The sequence below is a fragment of the Melospiza melodia genome, chromosome 23 (genome assembly GCF_035770615.1).
Source record: "Melospiza melodia melodia isolate bMelMel2 chromosome 23, bMelMel2.pri, whole genome shotgun sequence".
Lineage (NCBI taxonomy): Eukaryota > Metazoa > Chordata > Aves > Passeriformes > Passerellidae > Melospiza > Melospiza melodia.
The window spans coordinates 9204492-9223662 of NC_086216.1; the positions used below are offsets into that span (position 1 = coordinate 9204492).

The 19171-nt window shown below is 50.0% G+C and overlaps 1 protein-coding gene across 1 annotated transcript in view; it reads left to right on the top strand.

The window, feature by feature from the left end:
* The window catches only part of BIN3 (bridging integrator 3), a 61094-nt gene that overhangs the window by 13211 nt on the left and 28712 nt on the right, over positions 1-19171 (top strand). Inside the window, exons 2-6 of the mRNA XM_063175334.1 lie at positions 4540-4588; positions 11206-11246; positions 11835-11896; positions 17070-17206; positions 18313-18353. Of these exons, the coding sequence (XP_063031404.1) occupies positions 4540-4588; positions 11206-11246; positions 11835-11896; positions 17070-17206; positions 18313-18353 (330 nt within the window). The remainder of the gene's footprint in view (positions 1-4539; positions 4589-11205; positions 11247-11834; positions 11897-17069; positions 17207-18312; positions 18354-19171) is intronic.

Sequence of the window (19171 nt, forward strand, 5' to 3'; positions counted from 1 at the left end):
TCCTTCCTGGAGTGCTCCCGACCTTCCTGTTGGAAGTGTTTGCAGGAGCTCTTTGATCTCTCTGGGACAGAGCTGATCCCGTGGCCAGGCAGCTTTTCTGACCAGGCAGCTTCTCTGGATGCAGCTGAATCCATTCCCAACCCAGCAGCTTCCAAAGGGAAGGACCCAATTCCTGTGCTAGCTTTGGAATGATTTTTGTCTGCACAGGTGTAAAGGGATGGCTTTGTAGAATCCCTCATCATCCCACGTGCCAAAATCCTTGGGAAAACCAGGCTTGGAGGGTCAGGGTCACCCTGGCAGCACGGGAGGCTGGGTGTCATCCTCCTGCCTGCAGGCACTGAGAGGTTTCTTTCCGGTGAAGGAATTGAGATTTTTGGTGGAAATTCAGAGTGAGAAGCTCTGGCAGGCATCCAGGCTATGCTGGCGCTTGGGGTTTCAATGAGAGAGAGAGAAAAAGGGAAAAAAAATCCCTGAAACTTTCCACGGGAAGCGGGCACTTCCCACAGGACATGGATTTAGTCGGTGGTCTGGCAGTGGTACCAGTACAAACCAGTTTTGGCCACCAGTTCATACCAAAGTGGGACTTGTGGGTCCCATGCAAACACCACTCATGCCCACCTGGGGCAGGAATATTGAATTCAGAGGCTCAGTGTCACTTTTCCCAAATGAATTTATCATCCAAACCGCCCCAGCCTCTGCTGTCCCCATCCCTGCCTGTCCATCTGTCTGTCCGTCCTTCCCTCCCTTCCCAATCCCTGCCTGGCAGCTCAGCATCCCCAGGGAGAGCATCTTATCAAAAATATTTGATGTTTATCCCTTGCTTATGTGCCAAGGGTCTTCTGGGGCCTGATTAGGGGTGGCAAAGCCGTGTTGAGCTGGAACGAGCTGGGAAAAGGAACACATCCCACAGGGAATTTATCCCTCTGAGCTCCATCCCAGCTCCCCACATAGGGGTGATGCCAAGGTTTGATGTCCACCCTAGCAAAGCAGCATTGCTCCCTAATTTAGCAGGGTTTGAGTGATTCCTGCTGGCAATTCCTGCCTTCCAGGAATGCTGGGGAGAGAGAGGGAGCTCCACGATTTAAGCTGCAGCTCCCCACAGACCTCATGGAGCTGCATCTCCCCCCCCCTGCCTGGGAGGTTTGTTTCCAACTCTCCTGTGCATCCAGAGGAGAATTAACTGCTTTGGTGTGTGTGGCCCTGCGTTTGCTCATGGAGAAGCCAAGTAAATAGATGAGATTGCCGGGGAAACTTCAGAGAGAAAAAATCAGCCACAGCTTCTCCCACCTTCCCCTCCCTGGGGTTCCTGAGCATCCCCGAGTAGAGCTCGCAGGATTCTCTCCACCCACACTTTTTTTCCCCTTACTTTGAGCTCTTCCCACCCTCTCCCTGCAGCGTTTCACCCTCCTCCCTCCCCCTGAACCCTGCTGCTTTGCTTTGCCTTGCCGAGCTCCAGGTGCCCTGGCAGGGCCGTGAGGGGCCGGGGCGCTCCCGCAGCCCCGCGGGCTGGGAACGCTCCCTCCGCCTGTGACTCAGCGCGCTCGGCTCTTCAGGAACGGGATTTCAAGGGATTTCACACCCCAAACACAACCCCAGCTTTCTCTCGCTCAGCAGAAACGAGAGACATCAGCAAAAGAAAAAAAAAAAAAAAAAAAAAAAAAAAAAAAAAAAAGCAGCACCGATTCTGGTTTTTCTTTGGTGTTTATAGAGCTTTGAAGGTACCGGGGAGATCCGTGGAATTCATGGCGCTGATGGATATGGATCCGTATGGATCTCCACCTCCCCCTCAGTTTATTTGTATTATCCCCATCATGCATTTTCTAACCTTTAAATTTTGAAGCAAATGGTTGTGATGGTGCTGTCTGAACTGCACTTTGTCCCCCCACAATTTCACAATTTTGCAGGCAGGGACACAACTCCCAGAGGGACAAAACTTCGGTGCCAGCAGCACTTTTGAGGCGTGGGGTGAATCCATTTGGTTTAAAAGCTCCAATAAAATCCATACCTTTCATCTTTTTTTTTTTTTCTTCCTTCTTTCTTTCCTGCTCATCCATCTTCCCCCCCCTCCCAGAGAATCATATTAAAAGGCAGTGATTTAAAAACCAGGAAAATTATGTAAAATTGTAAAATAGAACAAAAACCTCCAATAATTGAGGAACAGACCTGACTTGCACAGGGTTATTTTTTTTTAGAGGTTTTACTGAGACAGACATAATTACCAAGTGGCATCACGATGCTGATAGAGATATTTACTGCTGCACTGGAGATTTGCAGTGCTCCACTTACTTCCCTTTGTTTCTGAGAGAAGAAAAGGGATTTTTGGGGTTCCTTGGTGGGGTGAGGATGGGGAATGGGATGGAGCAGCACCCCCTGTGCTCCCTCTGCCTTCCCTTCCCAGCTCTGATCCCCAACCAGTGGCTTTTCCTATCCCAAATTCCCTGGATTGAACCATTTTTCCAGTGACAACACCACTTTGGGATGCTCTCTGTGCCCCTCACAGGGACAGCTTGTGCACAGGTAATTCTTTAATCACCTTTTTAATTGTCCTTTCCCACTAGGAACCAACCTGGCTCCAGCTCCTTGCTTGTTCCCACCCTGCAAACTGGTTTTAAGTGGGATAACACTCCCTGAGTAAAATCCTCATTTTTTTTTTATCCTTTCACCACCAAGTTGGTGCCATCACTTCCAAAAACATCAAGTGACAGAGAGGTGCCTCATTTTGGTTTATATTTGACCCACAGAGGAAAACACAAAGGAAAAAAAAAAAAATCCATATATTTTTGTTTTCTTCCTGTAAGGCACCACACCCCTGGTTATTGACAGGGAAATTATACAGCAGAGTGATGTTTGTTTATAAAAGAAGGGTGATTCACACTGCCACAGGAGCTGGAAAGGGTTAAACCCAAAATTACACCGGTCCTGCTGGAGAACCATAAACAGGAAGTTCTCCCGAAAAAAAAATTTAAATTTAAACCTGGTGACTCAGGTTGGCTCCAGAGCTGCTCAGGGAGGGTCACAGGGGGTGCAGCCCTGGATTATTCCAGTGGGTAATTACAGCCTTGGCTTGAAAACAACGGGAAAAGTGGGAAGAGCAGGGGTTGGAGTTTGGATAATCAGGTTTTTTTTGCGTCGTCCTGCCCCTTCTTCCACTACAAATTCCTTCTCACAGTTGGATTTTGCAGCAGGTTGCGCTGATAAAAATATTTCCTGGGGGTCAAGCTGTTGTTTGGGGCAGTACTGGGGGCTTGGAAGTGGAGTTGGTGGGAAAAAAATGGAAAACCAGCAGTGGGAAAAGCCAGACTGGGAGGCAGCGACACAAAATCCCCAAATCCATGGTTTTATCTCAAGTTTTGTGTAGCAGCATGAGAGTTTGGGCTGGTCCAGTCCAAATTCTCAGGAGGGGACTCAGACTCTTTTCTCAGAAGCTCCTGGTGCCGATTTGGGATGGGAAATTGGAAGTGGAAGATTCCGTTGGAAAGGAATGGGATGAAGCTGAGCTGTAGGTGAAACATCTTTGGCAAAAAAACACTTTAATGTCATTATGACCTCAATTTTTTTCTATTTATTTAAAGCATCACAACCCAGAAAACATTTGGGAGATTTTGGCTGAGATGCTTTAACCAAGCAGCACCTCTTTAACTTAATTAAATCCATTGACAACAGCAGCTGAATTCCTGGATTTTCATTATACTGATAGGTGAAAGAAATCCAATTATTTTCAGGCTGCCTGCGTGGTTGCTCCCAGCTGACCCAGCCACCCTTACATATGTTGTGTAATTTATTTAGAGTACTCTTCTCATTCAGGTAACCCAGATTTTCCTGGGAATTAGGGATTTTAAGAATGAAGGCTGTGCTGGCAGGTGAGCCTCTCCTCCAGCTGTTGGAGCAGAGGAATCCTTTGAAGCAGCTCTCAGCAGCTCCAGACACCGGCTTGTTACTTTTTTTAATATCCTCTTTCTAAATATTTACAGGCTTTGTTTGGGATTTTTTTTTTTTTTTTTAGTATTATTTTATCCTCCCCAGCAGATTTGGTTTGAAGCAGAGTGAGTTCTTCAGCTGCTTGTGGAGGATCCTTGCCTTGCTTTGGGGTGCAGGGAGGTTTGTGTGGGGCTGACCCCAATCAAAGGGACCCACAAGGACCATCCAGACGCCCCAAAATCCCACACTGGGAGCGTTGTTCAAGTGCTCCTGGAGCTCTGGGTTGTGAATGTCAGCCCTCTGACATTCCCTGGAGGGCTGTCCCAGTGGTTATCCCAGCCTTTGGGGGAGGAATCTTTCCCTAAAATCCAACCTGGCTCTCCCTCGGTGCAGCTCCAGCCTGGGTGCCGTTCCCTGGTTCTGTCGCTGTCACGGAGCAGAGATCAGAGAGCTGCCCCTCTGCAATGTTGAGAGGTCTCCCCACAGTCTCTCCCACCTCTCTGGGGGTGCACAGTGCCTGAAATGAGGGGCTGCCAGCCCGGGACACCCCCTGCTGCCCCCCAAAGCCACCCCCAGCCCCAGCGCTGCTCACACATCCCCTTTCTCCTCTCTCTTTTCCAGGATCCCGTTCAAGATCGGGCAGCCCAAGAAACAGATTGTACCCAAGACAGTGAGTAAACCAGTTCCCCCTTTTTAGCTCCAGCCTTGGATCATGTGGCTGATGAGTCAAGCCAGCACTTTGACTCGTCCCATTTTGCAGCGTGTGGGAGGGAGCTGGAGCAGCAGAACCTGTTGCCGCGTGTGACCAGCGCTCGGCTCCTCGTGCGAGGAGCGAGGGGGAGCCCCATGCAGGCAGAATATTTTGGTTTGGGAGCTGTTGAAATTAGAATTTTTTGAATTTTTTTTTTTTTTCAATTTTTTTTGGGAGGGGTGTTGAGCGTGTGTGCGGGGTAGGGGAAAAGAGCTCTCTTGGTCTGGCACAGTTTTCCTCGGAGATGGCTGAACGGGCTTGCTTCCTTCCTTCCTTCCTTCCTTCTTTCAGCAATGGCTTGTTTGTTCATCCTTTCGGAGCAGATGGAGGAGGAGGAGTGGTTCAGATCGCTGAATATAACTGTTTCCAAAGAAAGGCTTATAAGCTGAGATGCTTAGTGCTCGGGCGTGAATTAATTTGTGCTGCACAGCATTTGCTTTAAAAGCAAATTAAAAAAGCATTTTGTATTCCCGTGGATTTGAGGCTCCTACCCCAAGTGCTGCTGCTTGCAGCTGGCTGTGGTATTTTCCCTTCTCAAGCAGCTTGGCTTTGCATTTGTCCCATGCCAAAAAAAAAAGCTGTGGAACCTCCCAGGAGCTGGCCCTGAAAACTCACCTGGACACCTGCTCTGAAAAGGGAGCCCTGAGAGGCAGAGTGGGGCAGAGCTCGTCCCTCTGGTGGCACTGGTGCCCTAATCCCTTGCACAGACTGACATCCCTGATCCTTCCTCTCCGGGACACCCAGCTAATTCCGCAGGATGCGTGGGCACCCGTGTTTGTGGGCCAGTTTCTCCTTGGGACATGACATTTCCCTGGAGGCAGAGGGCTAATCCCACCACTCCCTTCAGGGCTTGATTGTCATGTTTTATTTTAAAGGATTTGGTGGTTGTCTGCTGCCGTGGAGCAGCAATTTTCTGTAACAGCTCCAAACTGTCAGTACAGAATTTAAGCCAGGCAGGCAACGAAGACGAGGACTGGTAAAATTCCTCCGTGGTTCTCCTGTGTTTTCAGCTGCCCTTTTCCAGGGGCTGCTGATCCACCAGCAAGGTGCTGCTGCCTGTGATCCCTCAGGTGAGGCAGCCCAGCCCCAGCCCTTCACACTCTCCCAGTTCGTGTCAGGAGCCCCCCACATTCCTTGCTCTACAATATTTTGCCTTTCCCAGTGCTCCCAGTGCTGATGTCCTTCCAGGCTGGGGCAAAAACCAACTGCTCTGCAGTTCTGGGTGTCTTGGCCAGCTCTGTTGGACATCTCCAGCCCACCCATTCTCACATCCCAGTTTAATATATTCCATTTCCTTGCTGTTTCCCTCCCCTTTTAGAGGTTTTTCTCCCCTAAAATCAGCCATCTCTGTGCTCAGACTCCCTGCAGATGAGTGGTGGCACCTCTGAGATCTTCCCTTCCCCGGAGCTGCTGGAATGTGCTGTTCTGAAGCAGTTGGCAGCCTTTGCTTATATATACATGTGTGTGTATTAAATAGAACAGCTCAGAATATCCGGCAGGCAGAGGTTCATTCAGCACCCAGAGCCTTTCCAGGCCTTTTCCTTTTCCTTCCTTCCTTCCTCAGCTCCCTAGGAACAAGGAACAAGATTCAGTGTCAACAAAGTTGATTTCTAAAAGGCTTCCACTTGCCCTGGAATGATGACAATGGTGATGATGATGATGGTGGTGGTGGTGGTGGTGGTGTTGTTGCTCTCCAGGCACCAGATACAGGGAAAGGAGAAAACAGGAAGCCCAGAACCTTGGAACTTCACACCCAGTGTGGAGTGCAGCTCTTCAAAGCAGAACAAAGGGCAGGAAACCACGGATATCCCCCAGGATCAGGCACTCCATGTGCAGTGGTGTGCAAGGGATGGGGCTGCTTTGATGGTGTGCAAGGGATGGGGCTGCTTTGACCTGCAGGGCCCCAGATTTACCTCCCAGCTGCAGGCTGAGCCACTCCATCTGTGCAGGCGTTGGGGAACAGCAGCAGCAGCAGCCAAGGGCTGGGATGTTCCAGATGTTGGGGCTGCAGGAAGTGGGAAGGTGTGGCATCTCCAGGGCTGCATCCCAAGCCCATCAGAAGGGAAGTGGTTGTGGGGAGAGGATCTCCCACTCACAGAGACCGGACCACAAAAGAGGAGGTGAGGGGGAAGGATTAAAAAAAAAGCAGCATTTGTGAGCATGTAACTTCCTTGGCTCTCCATGAGGCCTGGGCTGCAGTCAGGAGAAGGGGGTGGCTTTGAGAGAGGCTCAGCCAGCCAGAGAGGCTTTTTTGTTGTCTCAGTGCTGGGGCTGGTGTCAGATCTAGGCCGGGAGTAGTCCTGAAAAGCAATTTGCCTGGGCTGCCGAGGAATTAGTCATGACTCGCTGTGCCCACTCGCCTGTGATCCTTTGGAGAAGGGCACGGTGTCAGGCACAGTTTAGCTCCAGAGGGAGAAGGAAACCCCGGTAAGAAAATATCAGCTGGTGAACTGAGGTGATCTCCCCCTCCCCAGACATGGCTGCGCTTTGTTTCCACCTTAACCTGGGCAAATCCAATTCCAGACAGCCTAATCTCTCCCCTCCTCTTGCCTGAAAAGAGCAGCTGTCACCGGGCTCGGGGAGCCGGGTGGGAGGATCTAATGCTCCGAGAGGACCTGCTGTCAGCAGGGCCACGGGCCCACAGCCCAATTAAACTAATGCCCAGTGATAGGAGTTAAACCTGTTAGAATTATATCTCTGCATGTTTATTGCTCAGCCACGAAGCCTCTTATGGCAGAGATGTTCTTGCCTCCCTCGGGACAGCTCTGCTCCCAGCAGAGGCTGCGCCGCCGTCGGAGCTGTCTCATCTGCCCAGCTCTCCTGCAGCTGCTGCTGAAGTTCACCTGTGTCCCCCCAGGTTGTTCCCTGCCCTTCACCAGGGCTGGGATGATCCAAGCAGGCAGGAGCTGGCCCTGCATCCCCCCAGTGAGGTTTTATCTCCCTCCCTGCTTCCCTCGGCCCTGCTCTGGCCTGGGCTGACTCAGACCGCTCGCCCTCCTCCTCCTCCTTGCTGGCCTGAGTCAGCTTGGCAGGGAGTGGAGACCTGAGCTGCCAAACCTCCTTTCCTTGACTCATCCCAGCAGCTCTGCCTTCCCCAGGGGTGTCGGACGGAGGAGCTCCGTGAGCAGCAGGATTCCACTGCAGCCCTTTCCATTGGGCTCCACCAGCGAGCTGGAAATCCCAACACAGCGGAGTGAATGTCATGGGAATGGTGGGGTGAATTCAAGCGGTGCCAGTTAAATAGTTTTGCTGGTTTTCCTTCAATCTGTTCTGGCCAAATTGGTCTCTGCAGTTGGGAGATGCCTCCTTTTTCCTTTTGCCACTTTTCTGGGAAGTTTCTTGCAGGATGGGGATGTGGAGATCTTGCTGGGTGGAGTCTGTGACATCCCAGATCCACCTGCACTCTGCAGCTCTGGCTCAGAATGTTCACCCATGGGGCTTACCTTGAAATTCTCGATGGGATGGCAGAAGCTCAGCAGAAAATCTTAGTTCTAATTTCTATGGGTTTTACTTTTTGTTTGGAGAAGAGGAAGAAGGAAATACTTCCCTCTTTTTCCCAAAATCCACAACGATGCTGAGACCACTGGGAGATGCAGAAATCAGCTCATCTTCCTCCTCCAGGAAAAAACATGAACCCCAGGGGGATAGGAAGGTTCCTCACAGTCCCTCATTTCCATCTCTTTGTAGTGTTGGCTTCAGCCTTGCTCCATTGCCTCATAACCAGGCTGGTGATGCTGATCCTGCCCTTCAAGCAGGGGGGATCTGATCACAGGTGGGAGGCCCAGTGTTTGCAAACAAAACAAAAAAAAAGAAGTGGGTGAAGGAGAGAACGTTGTTTTATTTCAAAGCTTTCGAGAGCTCGTCGCTCTTGATGTAGATTTAAATAAAAACCCCGAGACGAGCGATTTTTGCATTACCCAGCCCCTGTGCCTGGAAGAAGAAAAAAAAAAAAACCTTCAATACAGAAAGTGTGGTTTGATTTGGAGTTTTCAGAGAGAGGCTGCAGAGCAGTGGGATTATTTTAATAATACGGAAACTTCCCTTCAGGATATTGTAATTTTCTTGCCTGTACTTCTTGTTCTCGTTACTCTTAACGTGCTAATCCTCTCCACAGCCTCTGTCGGCTGCGTGTGACCATGGAGAGCTGCTGGGAGTGGGAATTACTGTGTGCTCTGCAAAATGTTCCCCAAGCTTGTCCTCCTTGCAGCTGGGAGCACGTGAGAGCAGCTTTTCCCTCTGTTTTTGTGGGATACCCGGGCTCCAGCCACGGCTGGGAGCCTCCCTGAGCTCGCAGACTGTGGGGACTGGGAGCCAGTTGCTGCCTGTGGGCGTGAAAAATAAGAGCAATCCTTGGGCAGCTGTCTCAGAGAGATGGGGCTGGGGATGTGAGTCAGGCTGGGCAGCTCAAGTGTGTCTGTGTGGAGTCACCTCGATGCCATGTGGATCCTGCTCTGGCGCTGGGCTGGGGGCTTGGGGGAGGTTTGGGGGGTTCACAGCACCCAGAGGGTCGCAGGGTGGGGAGGTTTTGTCTCTGTGGAATGAATCCTGAAGTCCCAGAATGGTTTGGGTGGGAAGGGAGCGTTAAACTCGTCTTGTTCCACCCCCTGCCATGTGCAGGGACACCTTCCACTGTCCCAGGGTGCTCCAAGCTGGCCTTGGGCGCTTCCAGGGATGGAGCAGCCACAGCTTCCCTGGGAATTCCATCCCAGCCCCTTCCAAAAATCCCACCCCAATCTCACTTGTCCCAGTTTGAAGCCATTCCCTGTGTCCTGTCCCTTCATCCTTGTCCCCAGTCCCTCTCCAGCTCTCCTGGAGCCCCTTCAGGCCCTGCAAGCTGCTCCATATCCATTGAGGCATGATGCCTTTTGCTTATTGCACAGAAACAGGCAAATCTGACAGCAAAAAAGGGGCCAGAAACCCTGAACATTCACAGGTATTCCACAGCCAAAGCTTTTGGAGGAGCTGGTTGCTGAGCAGATCCTCCTAACCACAGAGAGGCAACAATAAAGGAACGACACCCCCAGCCTTTCAAAGGGGGGGGGCACATTTTCGAGTCGTGCCGGACCCTGTGTGGTTTGCAACCAAAACAATTCACACCTAAGGCCTATTTATAGAGTGCAATAGTCCCTGGGGATTTTAGCAGCCGGAACAGGCACGGGGATGGAGGGTGAGCTTTACTATGTGCTGGTTACCTGACCTGCAGGGCGCCAGCTGCCGCGCATTTCTGCGCTCCCCGAACGCCAGGCACAAGTCGTGTGAGCTGCCCCCACACTGCTCCGTGGCTGTTCTCTCCAGCACCCAATTTTAGCAGCACGAAAAGGGAGCTGGAGCTCCTGGGAGGGTTTTTTTGGAGCAGAGGGATGGGAGGGGGGAGAGAGAGAGAGAGAGCCCAGCTCGCATCCCCCGGACGGTGGGAGCGGATGGTGAGGACAGCTGGGAGCTGGGATGGGGCTGGAATGTGGCTGGGCACTGCCTGCCCTCAGATCAGGCCCCTGGAGCTCAATACAGCCCAAAAAGATGTTTAAAGAAGGAGATTTTAAGAAAAATCTCCATCTTTAACCCCCTCAAGCTTTTAACAGCAATTCTCCTTGAAAAGCAAGCATCCCCTTTAAATTGTGGTGCTGCATCAAGGCTGGGATTGAAATCTGAGGGCCAGCAGGAAGAATTGGAACAAACCTTTGGATCCTTCTAGTCCTGGCTGCTCCCAGCACTCTGCATTTCCTTAATAGCACGGGAGCTTGACAACACAAGTGAACCCAGCGCTGATCCCATGACAACAAACGCGCACGGATTTACTCTTGGCTGGTCAATTGAAATCCATTTGCTTCTCCGGTTGACGAGGTGTGGAATGAATGTTTTAAGTGTGTTAAAACAGTCAGCATGGAAAGAAAGTTCCTTAAAATATCTCCTATCACTGGAGGTTTGCTGCCAGCTAGCAAGTAGGAGGGAGCAGGCACTGAGGTAGCATTGGGAGAAGGCTGTGCTGGAGCTCAGAGCTCGGAGCTCAGGGTTCCCCTCCCTTCTGGAGGTGTCACAGTGCACTGGGACCGTGCTCCAGCCCAAGAATCTCATGGGACGGAGCTGTTGTAGGGGTAAGGAGTTGTGTGGAGGGGGTGAATAATGCAGAGATGGTGGTTTAGGGGGAATTTCACCATCCTGATGAGGATGAGGAAGGAGGAAACAGCCAGACCCACCTCAATGGGGCTGGAGGAGCAGCAACTCCCCTCAGTTTTTGGGAGAGAGCACAGTTTTGTCCCCCAGCACTGAGCCATGCTGGGTTGTGACTTCCCTGCTTTTCTAGCATTCCTATTTATTCCATCAGCTCCCAATCCTCGTCCTTGGCTCGAGCTGACACGTTTGGTGCTGCCTCCAAGAGAGTCTGGAGCTCCAAATCCCCAACTTTTGAGGTGTAACTCCCATTAAAGCTGCAGCTTGTGCTTGGGCTCAGCTCAGCATTTCCCAGGGACAGCTTTCCCTGCGTGCTCCAGGCTGCCCTGCAGTCCCCTGGAGCTGATTTCCATCTCTTCTTTCCACAGGTGGAGAGAGACTTTGAAAGGGAATATGGGAAGCTGCAGCAGTGAGTATCAACCACACTGGTCAGACAGGACTGGCCACATGCTTGCATCTTCCCAGGGAATTTTAGCCAGGGATGCTCTTCCCAGTGAGCAAATCCCTCACTGCCCTGTAATTTCCAATTCTTCAGGCTTTCTGTGACTGTTCAAAGGTGTCCTCAGAAGTATTTGCAGATTCTGGCAGCTTAAAAAAAAAAAAAGAAAAAGTGTAAAATTGCCAGAAAACTGCAGGGTCCCTGTAGAGGCCAACAGCTCAGAGGACCAGGAGTGGCTTTGCCATCCTGCCTGTGTCACAGGAGCTCACAGGGATCATCTGGAAGCATTTGGCTTTACCATTTGTGCTAAGTGTGAGAACTTTCAGGAAATATGCGAACTATGAATAAGAGATCACCAACTTGAAAAGGTTAAAAACCATCTGAAAACAACCCGAAAGGGTTGAGCTGCACTGAACTTCATCAAGCCTTGCCTGGATATTTTTAACTCCCACCAGAAGCCAGCATATTCAGCCCGTAAATGATTTGTTGCACGTATGATACACTTGGGTTTCTTTCTTTCCAAGATTCCGACTTTGCCTTCTTTCTCCCATCTTTCAGATTGGAAGATCAGACCAAAAAACTTCAGAAGGATATGAAGAAAAGCACAGATGCAGATTTGGGTAAGTGACTGGAGGATACATAGACTGTGAACTTGGCCACAGAGAGATGAAGTGACTTTTCTCGAGATCACATGAGTAATGTGTGACAAGTCTGGAAAACAAATCCAGAGCTCAGTCCCACTCAGTTTGCTTAGTTACAAGGCCATCTGCGAGAGGCAGCTCAGCCCAGGGAACACAGGGAGTGCTGCGGGCTCAGTCCCCTCTCCTGAGCTCCATGGCCTTGCACAAGTCCCTTCCTTTTGTTTGCCTCAGTTTGTGCCGCTGAGAAAACCCAGGAGTGGTTGTTCAGTCTCAGATTATCCAGCAGGAGCAGCTCCAGCTGAGCCCATTGTGCCAGCAGTGCTTTTTCACCTCCTTCAATCCTCCTTTCACCTCCCTCTCTGGAGCCCCAGAAGGTGGGATGGGTCTGGGGGGCACAGCTGGCCACATCTGGCCGTGTTTCCCGTGGGAAATGCTGACCTGGCAGCTCTCCTTTGGGAACAACCCAGCTCATTCCCTCGCTGCCTGCCTGTTTTGGCTTCCCCTCGTGGCAGTGGGCGATGGAGGAAGCAATAAACAGCTCTGCCTGCACGTTTGGGGTGACATCTGCCCTTTGCAGGTGCCCTGTGCCGTGTCCCAGCTCGCTTCACATCCCTCTGGTTGGAACCTGCTGTGCCCAGAGAGGGATCCAGCAGGGGGGAGCTGGGTTTGTTGGATGCTGATTGCTGAACCTGCAGGAGGGAGCCGTTCCAAACCCAGATGGTTTTTCCCTGTGTGGTTTGGAGCAGTCCCTGCCTGGCCCCCACAGCTCCAGAGCCAAGGCAGAGGCAGCAGCACAAACAGGTGTGGGCTGCACTGGGCCAGCGCTCAGCCCGTGGGACCGGGGCCACTGCAGGGCAGGGCAGGGGGAAGGAGGCAGAGCTGGGGCTTTCCATGGTTCAGGCTCTCACCTGTGTGTGTGAGTGTGAGTGTGTGTACATCTGTGTGAATAGTGCCTGACACAAACACAGATCCCACCTCTCACCTCTGGGTGTGTGTGTGTGTACATCTGTGTGAATATTGCCTGACACAAACACAGATCCAGGCTCTCACCTCTGGGTGTGTGTGTGTGTACATCTGTGTGAATATTGCCTGACACAAACACAGATCCAGCCTCTCACCTCTGTGTGTGTGTGTGTGTGTGTGTGTGAATATTGCCTGACACAAACACAGATCCAGCCTCTCACCTCTGTGTGTGTGTGTGTGTGTGTACATCTGTGTGAATATTGCCTGACACAAACACAGATCCAGCCTCTCACCTCTATGTGTGTGTGTGTGTACATCTGTGTGAATATTGCCTGACACAAGCACAGATCCAGCCTCTCACCTCTGTGTGTGTGTGTGTGTGTGTGTGTGTGAATATTGCCTGACACAAACACAGATCCAGCCTCTCACCTCTGTGTGTGTGTGTCTGTGTCTGTGTCTGTGTCTGTGTCTGTGTGTGAGTGTGAGTGTGTGTACATCTGTGTGAATATTGCCTGACACAAACACAGATTCAGCCTCTCACCTCTGTGTGTGTGTGTGTGTGAATATTGCCTGACACAAACACAGCAAGCACAGATCCAGCCTCTCACCTGTGTGTGTGTCTGTGTGTGCGTGTGTGAATATTGTGTGTATGTATGTGTGTGTCTGTGTCTCTGTGTGGATATTGCCTGACACAAACACAGATCCAGGCTGTTCCTCTGTGTCTGGGTCTGTGTGAATGTGTCTGTATATTTGTGTGTTTGTGTGTGTGTGTGAATATTGCCTGACACAAACACAGATCCAGCCTCTCACCTGTGTGTGTGTGAGTGTGTGTTTTCATGTGTGTGTGTCTGTGTGTGTGTGTGTGTGTGTGTGTGTGTGTGTGTGTGTGTGTGTGTGTGTGTGAATATTGCCTGACACAAACACAAATCCAGGCTCTCACCTGTGTGTTTGTGTGTATTGTGTGTGTATGGATATTGTGTGTGAATATTGTGTGTGTGTGTGTGTGTGTGTGTGGATATTGCTGACACAAACACAGAGCCAGGTTCTCAGGTGTGTATCTGTGTGTGTGTCTGTGAGAGTGAGTGTGTGTGAGTGTGTGAGTATTGCCTGACAAGCACAGATCCAGCTTCTCACCTATGTGTGAATGTGTGTGAGTGCATTTGTGTGTGTGTGTGTGTGTATTGCCTGACACAAACTCAGATCCAGGCTCTCACCTGTGTCTGTGTGTCTGTGTGTGTATTGTGTCTGTGTGTGTGTGAATGTGTGATTGTGTGTGTGTATTTCTGTGTGTGTGTGTATTGCCTGACACAAACTCAGATCCAGGCTCTCACCTGTGTGTGTGTGTGTCTGTGTGAGTGTGTGTGTGAATGTGTGATTGTGTGTGTGTATTTCTGTGTGTGAATATTGCCTGACAAACTCAGATGCAGCCTCTCACCTTGGTGTGATTGTGTGTGTGTATTTGTGTGTGTAGATGTGTAGATATTGCCTGACACAAACCCAGATCCAGGCTCTCACCTCTGTGTGTGTGTGTTTGTGTGTGTGTGTGTGTGTGTGGATATTCCCTGACACAAACCCAGATCCAGGCTCTCACCTGTGTGTGTATGTATTTGTATTTGTATTTATATTTGTATTTGTGTTTGTGTTTGTATTTGTATTTGTGTGTCTGTGTGTGTGGATATTCCCTGACACAAACCCAGATCCAGGCTCTCACCTGTGTGTGTATGTATTTGTATTTGTATTGTATTTGTATTTGTATTTGTATTTGTATTTGTATTTGTATTTGTATTTGTATTTGTGTGTCTGTGTGTGTGGATATCCCCTGACACAAACTCAGATCCAGGCTCTTCCCCTGTTCTCCCACCCTTCCCAGCACAGGCAGAGGGCTGGGAGAAGCCCCAGCCACCCAGAACTCTTTTCCAGGGTGAGATCTGCCCTTTCTGAGGACTCTGGTCATTGTCAGGGATCCTTGGTAAGTTTTTCCCTGTTCAGGATTCCCCTCCCTCCCTTGCAGTGGGCGTTGTTTATATGGAGCATTTCAAGTCCCAGAGGAGCTGTGGGAGGACTTTCTTTTTCCGTTCTGTTCCATGGCAGAGTCACAAATGAGCCTTGGCCAGAGCCAGGATGATCTGATTTCTCATTTAAAGGCTTGAAATGGTGAGTGGAGGGAGAGGTACAGCACACAGCCTGCCGAGGGAGGGCTGGAGGAGAAGGAGCTGGATCAGATCAATCCTGGCAGTGCCCATTCCCAACATCCAGCCCTCAAATCTGGTGAGGGTGGCAGAGTTTTGCCCTCCTGTCTGGTTCCTCCAGGCTCAGGGGTTTGGTTGGTTCTTCACTCCTTGGCAGAATGGGACTGGTGGCTCCAGTCTCCACCTTCTTCCCAAAAAGCTCAGCTCAGAACAGGAGAATTCCTGTGCACAGAAATATCCCAGGCAGGCTCCACCAGCAACCAGGGAATGGGCTGATAGCAGCACTCCCTGCCCCAGGACTGGACAGCACTCTCCCCCTTCCCCACCCTCTTTCCAGACAAAATACATTTTAAGAAGCAAGAGGATGTTCTTTAACTGGAGGTGAAAGCTCTCCTTTGGAATAATTAATTAGCATTACATCTTAATGAGCAAAAGAGCAGTGCAGACTCTCCTGAAGGCCACGCTGAGGGACAGGAGATCCTTTCTCCTCCTCTTCCTCCTTCTCCTCCTTGTCCTTCTCCTTCTCTCTCCTGCCCTGTCACTCTCAGACCCCACTATTTCAGCTCTCTCCAGGTGATCCCACTGATGCAGAGGAAATTCCTGCCCCAAATTCCCCCTGAACGTGTCCAAACCACCCCTAATTCCCAACCTCCCAGCGTGACCCTGCCACTCCCTCCCTCCATCCCCTTCCAATCCTTTTCCTGTCAAGGAAGATTTCATTTTTCCTTCCAGCCAAAGGAGTTGTGCTGTTCTCAACTCCGTCCTGTTCTGGCACAAATCCCTGCTCAGATGTGGTCACACATATGGATTCTATCCCATCTGTTTCAAGGTTTAAATGCCCAAAGCCTTCATGTTTGGATAATAAATGGATACAGTGGCTTTGTTATCCCAGAGTGAGAGGCTTGTTCTGCACTGAGCTCCCCAGCTCTGCAGCTTCTGAGCCCTCTCTGGTATAATTGTGTGTAACCTTTCAATCAGAATGTTTAACCCCTTGATTTATGATCTTAAGCCCCATTATTGGGATGATTTTAACTTTTAATATCTAAGGGAGTCTTTCCAAAGCTCCTCCAAAGCACAGCTCAAGCATCTGGCTTTGTGATCTCCAACTGGAATAGCTTCCAGCACTGAGGAAAAAGAACATTTTTTTTTAGTACCTCTGGCCTTTTTTTTTTTTTTTTTTTCCTCAGTCTATTTTATCCCTGTTTATATTTATGCTTTCCTTTTTATTAGTCTTTTTTTCCATTCTGCACCTTCCCTGATTTCTTGCTCATTTGTGTAGTGGCTCTGTCATTGAATTTTCCCTTTGCAGAGCAAGTGTTTGGATAAAGAGGGATGTGGCTGATGGAAAACAAGTGGAATGCTCAGTCAGAGCATGACCTGCTGCTTCTGGATTTCTTGGTGGCACTCCCAGGGGCTGTAGGGACTTCCTATTCCCCCTGGCTCCTTCTCCACAGGCAAAAAAAAATTCAGCTTATTGAGGGGGAAATACTTAACTTGTGTCCCTGCTCTTTGTGTTTGGAGAGGGAAAGAGAAACCTTCCTCTCCCAGTCCCGTCAGTCTGGTCCTTTCCCACTAAATCCACTTCAAATACATGGGGTTTTTTTTTTTGTAAAGCCATTTGAAAGACTTAATGGACTGTGATTTTTCTCGTTGTGGAAGAGCTGTAGTGAGGCTGAGAGTGACACTTAATAGTCTGTCGAGAGAAGATGTATAAAAACCCCCATCTCTGGGTGGTTTTTTTTTAAGAGAACAGTGCTTTTGTTAGTCTGGGATTATTTCTGGCAGCATCACAAGCCTCACATCGGAGTGCTTCAGATTTAACTTATATAAAAACACTTCTCTGGGTGTTTACATGAATGAATTGGTGCCTTTTCCTTGCTTTTCTCTCATCCTCCACTGCCAGCTTGTGTGACCCCCCCCCCTCCTGGCTGCCTCAGCTCCCTGATTTTTGCCCTCCTGGCAGTGGGAAATGTGACCCTGTCTGGTTTCTTTCCCACCAGCCATGTCCAAATCTGCAGTGAAGATCTCCTCAGACCTGCTGTCCAACCCCCTGTGTGAGCAGGAGCCCGCGTTCCTCGAGATGGTCACGGCCTTCGACACGGCCATGAAGAGGATGGACGCCTTCAACCAGGAGAAGGTGGATTGGCTTTGGCTGGAGGTTGGGAGTGCTGGGAGTGTCCTGGAGGCTTGGAATGGTGGGAGTGTCCTGGAATCGTGGGGTGGTTGGGGTTGGGGAGGATTTGAATCCATCCCCTGCCACGGGCAGGGACACCTCCCACTGTCCCAGGTGGCTCCAAGGAAATCCCTTGGACATTTCCAGGGATGGAGCAGCCTCAGCTTCTCTGGGAATTCCATCCCACCCTCTCAGGGTAGGATTTCCTCCCAAAATCCCATTAGGGATGGAGCAGCCTCAGCTTCTCTGGGAATTCCATCCCACCCTCCCAGGGAAGGATTTCCTCCCAAAATCCCATCTAGCAATGGAGCAGCCACAGCTCCTCTGGGAATTCCATCCCACCCTCTCAGGGAAGGATTTCCTCCCAAAATCCCATTTAGGGATGGGACAGCCTCAGCTTCTCTGGGAATTCCATCCCACCCTCCCAGGGAAGGATTTCTTCCCAAAATCCCATTTAGGGATGGGACAGCCTCAGCTTCTCTGGGAATTCCATCCCAGCTTCTCCCCACCCTCTCAGGGAAGGAATTCCTCCCAAAATCCCATTTATGGATGGAGCAGCCACAGCTTCTCTGGGAATTCCATCCCACCCTCCCAGGGAAGGATTTCCTCCCAAAATCCCATCTAGCAATGGAGCAGCCACAGCTCCTCTGGGAATTCCATCCCACCCTCTCAGGGAAGGATTTCCTCCCCAAATCCCATTAGGGATGGAGCAGCCTCAGCTTCTCTGGGAATTCCATCCCAGCCTCTCCTCACCCTCTCAGGGAAGGAATTCCTCCCCAAATCCCATCCATCCCTGCCCTCTGGCAGTGGGAAGCCATTCCCTGTGTCCTGTTACTCCCTGCCATGTCCAAAATCCTCATTTCTCACCTCTTTCCCTTTTTATCATCATCCCCAAGACTTTTCCCACTGGAGTTTCTCTGATCTCCCTCTCCAGGCTGGGATTTCAGCTCCCATGGCAGAAATTCCCTCTCTTTTGGTTAAAGGACATTGTGGTTGTGGGATCCCTACAAACCCAAATGGGATTTTCCAACAATCCTGACGTGCAATCCTCCCTTTTTTGCTTCCCACAGGTGAATCAGATCCAAAAGACAGTCATAGAGCCTTTGAAAAAGTGAGTACCAACCATCATCTCCCGGGGTTTGTCCTCATCTGGAGCTTTAGGGTCCTGGAGAGAGGCTGGAATTCATCCTCAGACAATCCTGCCCTGTCCTGCTGGTCACACTGCTTTTGGTACCTTAATTAATAATAATTTTAACCTTTTTTTTGCCACTTTGATCCACTGCTGCCTTCACCTGTAGCTTAAAGAACTCCTGAGATATAAAATCATGGAGCATCCTGGGCTAGAAGGGACCCCCAAAGGATGAATAATTCAATTTTCTCTGTTTATGTGTTGGTTTTTACCTCCAGCAAAGGAACAAAACCACTGGAGATCATCCAGGGGGTTGAGAAATTGGCTGGTTGAACAAAAGTTTATTTCATTTAGAAATTTTCCTAAATAAAAGAGGAGAAAGTGGAAGTTCCTGCATGTTTATAAATAATATTTATAAATAGTATTTATATTATTTGGTGGATAATGAGGGGTTGGAAATGAGGGGGAAAAGCCCAAATCCCACAGTTCTGTCACATCTAGCCTGCAAAATTTCCACCTTTCCCAGGGTCACAGGCTATACCCCCAAACCTTTCAGGATAATTCAGTTCTCTCCCAAATATCCCCTTAAATCCCAAGATTTGCTGTTTTGTTACAGGAACAGAGCCAGCGAGCAAAAATAAAATGAAATTACTTTAATATGACAGTAAGTGTTGCAAATTGCTGAATAACAATTTCAGTTTAGGTTTGACACACACAGGAGGTTGTCGTGGTTTAGTTGGTTTGGGTTTTTTTTTTTCCCCCTGAAGTTGTTGTTTCTGCCCAAATCTAAAAGTAAAATC